The sequence below is a fragment of the Anastrepha obliqua genome, chromosome 1 (assembly GCF_027943255.1).
Source record: "Anastrepha obliqua isolate idAnaObli1 chromosome 1, idAnaObli1_1.0, whole genome shotgun sequence".
Lineage (NCBI taxonomy): Eukaryota > Metazoa > Arthropoda > Insecta > Diptera > Tephritidae > Anastrepha > Anastrepha obliqua.
In genome coordinates this window covers 26,905,624-26,918,474 of record NC_072892.1, presented here as the reverse complement: position 1 = coordinate 26,918,474, position 12,851 = coordinate 26,905,624, and the positions used below count along the sequence as shown (strand labels likewise).

The 12,851-nt window shown below is 32.3% G+C and overlaps 1 protein-coding gene across 1 annotated transcript in view; it reads left to right on the top strand.

Annotated features, from left to right (window-relative positions):
• LOC129241427 (rho GTPase-activating protein 92B) overlaps positions 1-6,972 on the top strand; it is a 38,870-nt gene extending 31,898 nt beyond the window's left edge. Inside the window, exons 4-5 of the mRNA XM_054877729.1 lie at positions 3,421-4,381; positions 5,061-6,972. Of these exons, the coding sequence (XP_054733704.1) occupies positions 3,421-4,381; positions 5,061-6,163 (2,064 nt within the window). The 3' untranslated portion in view covers positions 6,164-6,972. The remainder of the gene's footprint in view (positions 1-3,420; positions 4,382-5,060) is intronic.
• Positions 6,973-12,851: the final 5,879 nt, after the last annotated feature.

The following is a 12,851-nucleotide window of genomic DNA, read 5'->3' as shown; positions in this document are numbered from 1 at the left end:
GAGATAAATTCACTTATTTCCCAATTTTAATTTTGTTTGTTTTGCTTGCAACTTTTCAAATAAACTTTCAATCTTATTCAATTTATATATATGTATGTGTGTACCCTATTGTCCAATTGTATGTATGTAAGTACGAATTGTGATTTTTGTGCGAATAAAAATATATGGATAGGTGCAAGCGCGATTATTCATTTGGCTTAGTCAGAAGTTTATTGATTAAATTTGCGTTTTTCGAACACCCCACTACTCACCCCTCAGCCATAAACGCGTCTCAGCATCAGTATACTCCATCAAATGCCTCGGTGCTGATGCAGAGTCTCACCTTTCTATTTTTGTACTTTTTTGCGGTTATTTTTTCTTCAATATCGCGTTGCCATTCACACGCGTGCTTTTTTTTATTTCTGTCTGATGTCACTGTCATTGATTGGGCTGTAAAATCATATTTGCGAAATATTCGCTTATCGCGGTGTGAAGTGCAACGAACAGCTGTGAAGTTTATGGAACATGGATGGAGCGGTAAGAAGGGGAGGTGCTGTTGGTTATTGACAAAGCGAATGAGTTTGGCGCATAACGTTTCGATCGACACTAAAGGGTGGTATTTCTGTATTTTTTTGTTGTTACCGAATGTAAATTTGAAATTTTCTCTATATAATAAATAAAATAACTTTAAATAAAATAAAATAAAAAAATAATAAAAATAAAATAAAATGAAATAAATAAAATAAAATAAAATAAAATAAAGAAGAATAAAAATAACATAAAATAAAGTAAAATAAGCCTAAAAATAAAAATGGTAATGAAAATTAAATTCCAAAAAAAAATCAAATAAGAATATAATAAAATAAATTTAAATAAAATACAATGAAACGAATTAAAGAAAATAAAGTAAAAGAAGATTAAAAATAAGATGCAAATAAAATAAGAATAAATAAAAAAAATTAATAAAAAAAATAATAGAATAAAAACGAAATAGTAATAAAAAATAATAATAATAAAGTATTAATAAAATAATAATAAAATAATAATAAAATATTAATAAAATAATAATAAAATAATAATAATAATAAAATAATATTGATAAAATAATAAATATTAATAAAAACGAAATTAAAGTAAAAAAGATAAGAATAAAACAAATTAAAAAAAAAATAAAAATAAAATTAAAAAAATAAATAAATAAATAGAAAAAAATAAAAAAAATGAAAAAATGAAAAAATATAAAAATTAAATAAAAAAATTAAAAAAAAATTAAAAAAATAAAAAAAATGGAAAAAATGGAAAAAAATAAAAAAGATTAAAAAAAGGTAAAAAAAGTTAGAAAAATTAAAAAAAGATAAAAAATTAAAAGAAGATAAAAAAATTAAAAAAAGATAAAAAATTAAAAAAGATAAAAAATTGAAAAAAGATAAAAACGATATAAAAAGATATAAAAAAATAAAAAAAGATAAAAAAAGATAAAAAATAAAAAAAAAAATAAAAAGTAAAATAACAAAAAATTCAAAAATATAGTAATATTAAATTAAAAAATAAAAATAAAAATTAATTAGAATAATTTATGTGTACATAAATAATTTTTTCCATACAGCATTTTTTTTTTATTTGAAAAATTAAATTGTCTCATTATTGGTAAAATACCATATAATTGATTTCACGAGGTTGACTAAGCAGTTGCATCTGCTGCGAACCCAATATCCCAAGACCTTTTTAACTGTTCTTTCCCTTCACTCCTTAGCTGTCGCGAATGGTTCGGATTATATTAGTCTAAAGGATCTGAATCGTATCGGGATTGTCCGCGTGACTTTATTTGTTTAAGGTATTCCATAAAAAAAGCCCAGCAAGAGTAACACAGCTGCGGCAAATTCATTTGCCAGCATACCAATTCGAGAGCACCACACCAGGAAAGATACTTTTCGGACAATTTCAGTATTCAACCAGAGGTGCCGTAAGGCTCAAACTGAAAAGTAGACGCCTTTTCATTTAATTTAATCCAAGATAAGTTGATGTTAAGTCAATTAGGCTTTGTAAGCGAATAAAAAGCGAATAATAAAAAGTCTCAACAGCCGTTTCAGTAATTGTTATTGTTGTAGAGCCGCCCAAAGTCCTGCCTAGGTAGGTGATACTCTAAATATCACCGAGGCATTAACCATAACCATTAGCCATAAAAAACCTGCTGGGATCGGTTCAGATAGAGAAGGGTGTTAGGAGAGTTGGCATGTGTGACTGAGCCAGAAAGAGTTTTTAAGTCAAAAAATCTATGGCCGCCGTAGCCGAATGGGTTGGTGCGTGACTACCATTCGGGATTCACAGAGAGAACGTAAATTCAAGTCCCGGTGAAACACCAAAACTAAAAAAAAAATAAAAACATTTTTCTAATAGCGGTCGCCCCTCGGCAAGCAATGGCAAACCTCCGAGTGTATTTCTGCCATGAAAAACCACCACATAAAAATATCTGCCGTTCGGAGTCGGCTTAAAACTATAGGTCCCTCCATTTGTGGAATAAAATCAAGACGCACACCATAAATAGGAGGAGGAGCTAGGCCAAACACCCAAAAAGGGTGTACGCGCCAATTATATACCTATATATATTAGGGTGGTCCAAAAATGCATGGGAAAAAATTTATATTAAAATTTTTATGCTGCCGCCCCCCATAATGGTAAAGAATGAAAAATAAAAAGACCCGTATTTTTTTTTTTTTTAATCAGACCATATTTAATGGTGCCGCCGGGGCTTTGAAATATCCCATGTAAAAATACTTTTTCGTAGATTTCATGTAAAAACCTGGAAAATAAATATATTTTAACCGGATACCTCAGTTTCTCTTCATAATTGGTCAGGGAATAACAACCAATTATGAAATAATTAATTTTTTTGCATTAACTATTTTTTATAGAACCCCAAAAAGCCCCCATAAAACGAAAATCTAAGAAAAAATCGAAAAACAATATTTTATATTACTTTTATGAAAATAGTTAATACAAAAAAAATTAATTATTTCATAATTGGTTGTTATTCCCTGACCAATTATGAAGAGAAACTGAGTTATCCGGTTAAAATATATTCATTTTCCAGGTTTTTACATGAAATCTACGAAAAAGTATTTTTTTCCCATGCAAAATACATGGGATATTTCAAAGCCCCGGCGGCACCATTAAATATGGTCTGATTAAAAAAAAAAAAATACGGGTCTTTTTATTTTTCATTCTTTACTATTTTGGGGGGCGGCAGCATACAAATTTTTTTTGGACCACCCTAATATATATATACTCGTATAATCTGTGATTAAAAAATAAATTTTGTTTTGGTACAATAGTACTTAGTATACAGATATTTTTTATATATATTCTATAAAGAATTGTAAGCAAATTTTAACCTTTTGCCTTTCTTCTCCCTTCTTCTTTTTGCCTTTGCCTCCTCTCAAGGCCGCCGTACGCTTGGACGAGGCGCCCGCTAAAATCAATCACATCAAAGACCAACAGGAACAATGTGAAGTGAAGTTGGAGAAAGAGCGTGACTCGCTTGCCGCACTCATGTTCGAGCTGATTACCAAAGAGGATGTCATCGTCCAGAGCGTGCGCGACTATGTGCTCTATCAGCGCAACTATCACGAGCGTGCGTTACAGAAGGTGAACGGCTCACTTGCATCCATACAAGATATCATACAGTCGACGGCTAAATCACGCTTTGGCACATCGCTTACAGAGCATTTAGATTCGACGAATCGTGAGATTTCCTACATTATAGAGCTGTGCATTTGCTGTCTCATCGAGAATGGTCTTTACGAGGAGGGCTTACTGCGTGTGGGCTGTGCCAGCACCAAGTTGCGACGCATGAAGCACGCGCTGGAAGCGCAATATGTGAAGACACCTTTACCGTTAGAGTATCAGGATCCGCATGTCATTGGCTCCATACTCAAGCTGTATTTGCGTGAACTACCCGAACCGCTGCTTACCTACAAATACTACAAAGACTTTATTAATGCAGCGGAACGAGGCTATGAAGCGGAACGCAAGGTGGCCATCAAAGCGACGCTGGCCAAGTTGCCGAAGGCGAATTACGTGAACTTGCGCTATCTAACGCGCTTTCTCTGGCTGGTCACGCAGAACGTGGATCAAAACAAGATGAGCTCGCAAAATGTGGCAATTGTTATGTCGCCAAATATGTTGTGGCCGCGTGTAGATAAAAGCAATCCGGCAGACTATTTGGGACAGGTGAATAGTTCATCGGCTGTGAATGTGATTGTGGAGCTGCTTATTAGTCAGTGGGATTACTTTTTCGAGGGAGAAGTGGAATTCTTTGTGACACTAGTGCGCAGCAAACTCTTTGTGGAGGGTAAAAGCAAATCTGGCTCTTCGAACGAACATTTGGATCGAAATGACACGGGTGAGTGCTAGGGAGGGAGCTAATATGATTTTCGATTCGTTAACAACTTTTGCGTGTTCGAAGCGGTTTTGAGAGTGCGCGAAAGAATAAAATTAGGTATTTTTAAAATCTCTATTTTGCCCGATTGCTGAGGGCGATGAAAGAAACGCTTATTTTGAGTACATCGAGAAAGGCATCAAAAGATTAAAGATACTTTGGATAGGTGGACAGCCCAAAACACTATGTTGAAATTATTTTAATTTTGTTTTTGCCGGATAGAGTATTTAGAAGACGTGTGAACTGGGAGAATAATTGTTTGAGCTACTTTAAAGTCTCCGACCTTGCCGATATTTTTGCAATTTTTAAGATTTCTTTTAACGGAGTTTCCACTCTGGGTTAGAGGCAGATCGTAAATTAGAATCAAGAGAATAAAAGTCACTTCTATCTTCATCTTCCTCTTGATTGACGCGATAACCGCCTACGCGATTTCTTGTCGAGTTTAAAAAAGCGCGCCAGTCACTTCTCGTGCTAACCGGCGCTCCCATCACAAATGTATAAATACAAAAACTTTTTTTCTTTTGTTTTTTTATTATTTTTTTTTGTTTTATTTTCAATTTTTTTTATATTTTTTATATTTTTTTCTTGTTGAATGATTCATTTTCAAACGTAAAATCTGTTTAATACACTTTCCTTTTTGCAGATTCTCTTGAGAGTCCACGTTACGGTACCATACGCCGTCAAAAAGCCTATGCGCCCTCACCGCCAAGCGCCGCCAAAGTAGTGGAGAAAATCCCTACCATCAACAATGACTCGCAACGCAACGATGAGATGAACTCACGCGTTAAAGAACTCTTTCCTAACAACACAGCAGCCGCCACAGTCACCACACCTGCTCCGCTAGCAGTTAATAATAATTATAATAACAATAACAATGGTAATAGCAGTAGTAGCACAGAAAAGCCGGAAAAGCCGCCATTACCAAAGTTGCCACAGTTCCAACAGCCGCCTACGCAGCAGACACCGCTCGGCCCACCACCTGAGCCGCCGTTGTCAGCCAAACCGGTGCCCATGACACGTACACAATTCTTCGGTTTGGATAATTTACCCTCACCGGTGGCGGATCGCAAAAGCACTGAGAGCATAGGTTCACTGGTATTCAAGCCAGATTTGCCACAAAAACCAAAGATACCGAAACGACCCATGGTGCTAGGTCTCAGTGGCAGTGGCGGTGGTAAAAGTGATGACGAGACAACGCCAACACAAACACAAACCACTGAAGCGGGTAATGGCTGTGGTGGTGCTAATGGTGGCATGGGTGGCGGTGGAATTGGCATAGTTTCACGCACCACTGAGAAATTCATCGAAAAGTTACGCAGCGAAAATTGTGGCGATAACAATGCGGTGACGGCAATGCGCGAAAATCAACACAATCAGCGGCTATTGAATTCGGAACAAAATGCGAACATAAACAGTAGCGGTGGCGGCAGCAGTAACAGAAACAGCACTAGCAGTATGTACAGCATTGGTAGTGGCGGTCATTCGCGTTCAAATTCGAATACGAATGCCAATATTTGCGCGCCACTGCAGCAGCCGCTATCAGAAACGACAAGTGCGGCGTCAATTACAACAGGATCGGTGACGAAAACATCAGCTGTGAGCACAGCACAAGCGCAAACACAAACACCAGCGCCGATAACACGTATCACACCCACAACGCCCGTTTCACCGCACATGATGCTGACGAAACGGCCCACGGTGCCAGCGCCACCACCGCCTACGGTGGTGAAGAAACAAGCGGATTAAGCGGACATTTGTATTTGTATTTGTATAGTTATAAAAGAATCATGCACACACATACACAGATATACTCCTGTGCATGCACGCACGCACTGTTAGCGAACTGAACTGTTATACAGCAGCTTATGCGGCAAAAATGTTTGCTTCGGCAGAGCAGACAAAGTTGAAACTGTGTAAAGGCGAAATGCGTTGCATTCGAGGTTGGATCAAATGGCATACCAGTATTGTTTTTATTCTATTAAAATTAAAAATTGCATAAATTATACGTGTTTGGGTTACAAAATTGGCAGTATAACAGCTAAGAATTGAGCTTTATTAAAAAGAAAAAAAAAAGAAAAAAAGAATCTATTACATTTTAAGACAAATTCTGTTTTAAAAATTTTGTTACAAACTATTTTTATCATGTCTAAAATATAACTTATTTGCTTAGCAAACTGGTTGTTCATATAAAAATCGCTTATCCGACGCTTTAAGATACAAATTTATTAGCTATATATAAAATTCTTTTAATTTAAGTCGCAATTATTTTTATTAACTTGGAGTTTTTATTTAGTAATACTTTCCAGATATTAAATATTCATAAATTAGTTGCGTTTTTTTTTGTTTAGAAAAGAAAAAAAATTATGTTTGTTGTTGTTTTGAAAAAATCAATTGTCGTGTGAATCTGAAACTTTCAAAAAGTAGATGAAATATGTCGATTATTAACTAAATGGCTTTGAGAAAAATAAGATTAGTTCAATAAATTCTAAAACCAAAATCAAATATTATTAAATAATAAAAAATAAAGATTGCAAACTGAAAATATAAGCAGTGAACCTCATACGTTTGCAGCTTTCAAAGAGACCGACATTTCAAAGGAAATTATGTGATGTGATTTGGTGCAGGGCTAAAATCCCCAGCAACCATTAAATAGTTTTAGTAAAGTTATAGCAGCTCTAAAAATATATAACGGGAATATTTACCGCAATGATATATTTACAGACATACATACTCAACCTGTTTCCATGTTCCCTGGGAAATGATTTATGCTGTTACAACAACAACAACAGATGCAGCTAAATTTTCTTGGTTAAGTTTTTAAAATCATTGAACTACTCTGTGCATATGTCTGTCCGAATTGCATGGAAATAGTTTATTATATTCGACTGTGGAACATTTTGGAAAATTATTTAATACAAAAAAAATTAAAAAAAAATAATTAAAGCAAAATTTTATGAAAATAATGACTTACTTTCAAAAAAGCTGGCGCAAAATTAATCATGCAATTTGTTATTTTATTTATTTATTTTGCATATTTAGTCTATGAAAGAATAATTTCTTACGGACTAATTAACAATTATACTTAAATTAGGGCATATCCGTAAACATTTGTTTAGGTAAAGAAAAATCAAAAAGTTAATATTTACCTTCTTTTGTTGAGCGATTTTATATTGAGCAGCGCTAAACATGCAGGTATAAAATCCGAGAAACCCAATGAGCGTAGGGCAAATTTGAGAAATACCTACTGCACGCGCTCTATCCTATCATTGTGGAACAGGGGAAAAGTGCGCCCGATTATTGCAGCATATTCCAAGTGCAAGCGAACAAAAGCGGTATAAAGCAGTCTTATGGTGTATGGATCGGTGAATTCATTACTATTATAAAATATGGCATTCTGTGTTTTGACCTATACGCGCTCCATTGCTTGTGTGTTTGGGCAGTTATCTGTAACTGCAGCTGTCTAGTGCACAAGTAACAAATTTGAATGACGATAGGGTGATTAATTTTGCGCCACCTCGTAGTAATGTAATATTTTTCAAAAGTGGAGCATTTTTTGAAGTTTCATATAATATAAAACCTTAAACAATTTTATTTTGCATTTCAATGAAAATTTTTATAATTCATTTAAATTATTTTTGTTAAATTTTCTAAAGTAAAGTTTTTTTTTTTTGAAGTTTCATATATGGTAATATAAAACCTTAAACAAATTTATTATGCATTTCAATACAAAATTTTATAATTCATTTAAATTATTTTTATAAAATTTTCTAAAGTAAAGCATTTTTTTTGAAGTTTCATATAATATAAAACCTCAAAAAAAATCATTTTGCATTTCAATAAAAATTTTTATAATTCAATGAAAATTTTTAAAATTCATTTAAATTATTCTTATTAAATTTTCTAAAGTAAAGCATTTTTTTGAAGTTTCATGTAATATAAAATCTCAAACAATTTTATTTTGCATTTCCATGAAAATTTTTATAATTCATTTAAATTATTTTTATTAAATTAATTTGAATTATTTTTATTAAATTAAATTAAATTATTTTTATTAAATATTTTTTTTGTATTAAATTCGATTTTTTTATTAAACTATTTTTTTTTAATTTTTTAATTTAATGAAAAAAATTTCAAAAACAGTTTTTATCAAATTGAGGTAAAATTTTTTCAGTACTAAAGTTTCTATTCAAAATTTAAAAATTTCATTTATATTTGTTGTACTAAAATGAATAATTTTTTCACAAAATAAAAAAAAATAGGCTCGTGATTTCCGAAAAAAAAAACAATAAATGATTATATTATCTGTTTTCGCGTTTTATCCGTCTAGACGAAAAAAATTAAATTCTAATGATTGCGTATGTAAATTAAAAATTTAAATGCAAATAAAACTAAATTTTTTTTATTTTAAATTTTTATTCATTAAAATATTTCCGTTTCTTAAATTATGTAAGTTAAAGAATTTTCATCATTGACGAAAAAATTAAATTCTAATTTTTGCACATGAAAATCAAAAATTTAAATGCAAATTTTAACTAAATTATTTTTTATTCATAAAAATATTTCCGTTTCTTAAATTAAGTAAAAAAATGTTAAAACACTTTTTTATCAAATTGACTTAAAATTCTTTTCAATACTTAAGTTTCCATTCAAAATTAAAAAAAAATGCAATTTTATATCTGTTCAATATTGTTCCACTAAATTAAAACGATTAGTCTTGGGATCCCAAAAAAAAAAAAGATTTATTGCATTTGCTTGCACCTAAAATTATATAATTTCGGGATTAGTGCAAAGGGAGGGGCAGCATTTTTTTGTGGTAATATAAATAAATAAATAATGCGCGGTAACCAGCTTTAAATAGTAGCAAACATATTTGCGAGTTAAATATTTCAGTATTGGATCTCGGCAGGATACGAAGGAAAACAAATCATTTTTGCGTGTAAAGGCAGAAATACAATAATAAAAAATATGGTTTTCTTTAAATCCTAATTTATATCAAGAGTGAAAATGCAGAAATAATAAAAAATATGGTTTTCTTTAAATTCTAATTTATATCAATTAGCTGTACATAATTTTCTATTGTTCCGCGAAGGAGCAAAGCCACATGTGTGCGCTCAAAAACAGTTTTTATTGTAATTTTTAAATTTTAAATTTATGCAAATTTTATTTGCATTTTGTTATTGAAACTCTAAATTAGTACCAAAACTTGAATGTAAAAAAAACGAGAAATGACTTCAGTGAATGCAGGCGAAACATAGTTTCGTACGAAAATTAATATAAAAATATATTTTTTTTTCAATGCATAATAATTAATATTTTAACCTCCAGTTTGTAGTGGAAAAAATTGTTTTTTTGAATTTTAAAATTTTTATTTATAATATATTTTCTGTTAATCCTTAACTTGACCCTCCAGCTTCGTTTCCAACACAGTTTCAACTGCGAATTAAGCTGCAAACAACAATATTAAAAAAAAAAAAATTGAAAAATGTATGAATACCTCGACGAAAATGGATAGCTCAGGTTAAATAAACTCAGTCGAAGTTTGTAAATGTTGAAGTGCGCAAGTTTTATTGCGCTGAGGAAATGCTTTCATAATGCGAAAAATGTAAAATGTAAATGCACGCCAAAACGACTCAGAGAAAATGGGTAAAATAGTAAAAAACGAAACAAGAAAAATATTTATTAAAAGTTAAAGATATCAATTAACGCACAAAAACTACAATAAATTACATTTTTCAATTCACATTCACTTGAAGTGTGCGTGTGTGCATGCATAACAGCCAAATCCGGCAAGGAAATCAACTACTAGTGAATTGATATCCAGGATAAGTGCGCATTTTTTTATTGTTCAGCAAAGCGAGTACAGTGAAACCTCGATTGCACGGACACTTACTGACGGACAGTCAACTTTTGTTTGCGCCCTATAGAGGTGTACGCTCAAGAGAGTGTAATTTATTTCGATATCGAAGACTTGGTATAGGAAAAAATGTGCGCTCAAGTAAAGTGTCCGTTTGAGAGAGATGTCTGTCTCTAGGCAGTGCACTCTAGGAATTATCAATTATCGTAATTATTATATACTGTTTTTACTATTATTATATAACGTGAATCTAATTGCGTACGTAGATCTCTCCCTCTCTGTCTCTCTCTCTCTCTCTCTCTATTGTATGACAGATTAGGTGCAACCGGTGGGTGTTTGCCCTTAAGTTACATTCATTGATAGCCATGCAAGAAAATATCTTCATTTGGCAACTGAAACTCCAATACAATCATTTAAAACCCAACACATATAAACACACTCGCGAAAATTGCGCTTGGTTCGGATGTACCTCATCTTTATTTATCATTATTAGAACTGATTTGTGTAAGCAATTCGAGTGAGCGAGCATTCGTTCTTTTAATAATGGCAAACTTCAGCGGCGCTGTGTTCAAATTGTGGCTAAAACTATGGGCAGTTTTCTTGTAGAGAATGCCGTTATAAAAATGTTAAAGGCATTGTGTTGTTATAGTAAACAGCAAAAACGTTCCCCATACATGTACGGGGAGTGACAGTCCTTTGCCAGATATAAATCCGTGTTTTTCCGGTTACGCAGAACCGGCTGTTGGGGGGAACGTAGCGAATTCGGGACGTTCCGATAACATAGAACCGACTATTGGATTAATGGCACCACATTTGGTTTGCTTTTGAACTAATTAAGATCAAGTCTGTCTTGAACTAGTTCGGTTTAGACGAAATATTACTAGTATCGCACCAGAATTCTAGCCTAAGCGGACGGAGACGTAAATCGGGATTAACGACTTATTTCGGAATTATGTCTGGAATTAAAAGCAACTAATGCGGATTAACAACAAGACTTAATTCTCATAATTTAAGTGGATTAGGGGATATTTCGATGGTGACATTGACGAAAAAGTACTCTTAATATCTATTGTGAATGAAAAATAATTAAAATTTTAAAGAGAAGAACAAGAAAAACTGGATGCAATGCTAGTTTGCACTAACGCGTTCGAAATTACATTAATTGTTTTGACGTTTCGAAACAGTTTGAAAAATTGCAATTAAAGATTTTTTTATATTAATAAATAATTTTATTTTAATATCAGGGCAGCTAATACCCTTATTTGTTGCCTGTGGTCCATCCAAAGCGAATTTATTGCCTTGAGTCCATCTTTTACTGACAAAACTATCCAATAAGTAAATCAGCTGTTCACTAATCCGCATAACAGCCGTCTGTCACACTAGAATTTTAATCAGAATTAACTGCGCCGGTAATCCCGATTAACGCCGCCGTCTGTCTAGGCTATTACGCTTCACTAGGTCCGGGTTTGTCTGTCGAAAAGTGCAACAGATTTGTAGGTGCAACGTACAATGTGTGTATGTGTGTGCTTGTTCGGCTAAGAAAGCTGCTATTCTAAATTTATTTCGCATATCATCTAAAAACCTACATACCTACTATAAACTAAAATTATCTTATGTATTTGCTTAGCAGAAGCAGAAAGAACTAATTTTGTAAAAAGCAAGAAAAACAGCAAAAAAAACATTCAAAATTGTATAAAAAAAATAAAAAATTTGCAAGTTCGCAGTTCAATTGCATTTGTTGTTGCATTACAAAAAGTAAAAGAAGCATGTAAAAAAAAAAACCAAAACTACTAATGGAAAAAATTAAGCTTAGTGATGCAAAGCTATAAAGCATCTTAAATATTTATATACATATTTTCCGTATATTCACTATAAACTACGTCTAGAAATTAAATTGTATTGCGTTGTATGATAATTGAGAGCATTGCATGGTAGTGTATTTTACTCCTACTTACATGTGTACATATATATATTGTAGTATGCTGTATTTACCATTTGTATTCAATTGTATTGCACGTACGCTTGTACTTGCGTCGCATTGCCCATTGCAGTCTGTGCATTGTATTGTTTTTGTAGTCATTGGAAATTTCGCAAGCGAATGCGCATGCGTTTTTCCCTTCCAGATCTTATTTTTGAGTCGTCTCCTTTAAGCAGAATTTTATTTCGTTTTGCGTTCTATCTATGTATGTACATACACACACATAAATAAAAATATATGTGGTATATAGCAGGCAGTCCAATTATTTAAAAATTGCAATAAAATGAATAATGAGAAAATAAAATAAAAATAATTAAAAAACTATGAGAAAATCAATGAAGATCATGGCTCTGTGTACTGTAGTTTTATGTGCATGTGTGTGTGTATTTGTAAGAAGAAAACGCAAACCCGGCAGCAAAATATTAGTCAGCGATTCTTTTTATTCTCTTGCAAATTTCATTGTATGATTGTATTTTGATTTAAAGAGAAAGAGCGACAATGATTGTCTGTTGTATTACATACTCCTTTGAAATTATGCAAATAAAGCCGTTAAAAATGCATTTAATGCAGCTATAAATTATGAAAAAAATGCGTTTCTTTCA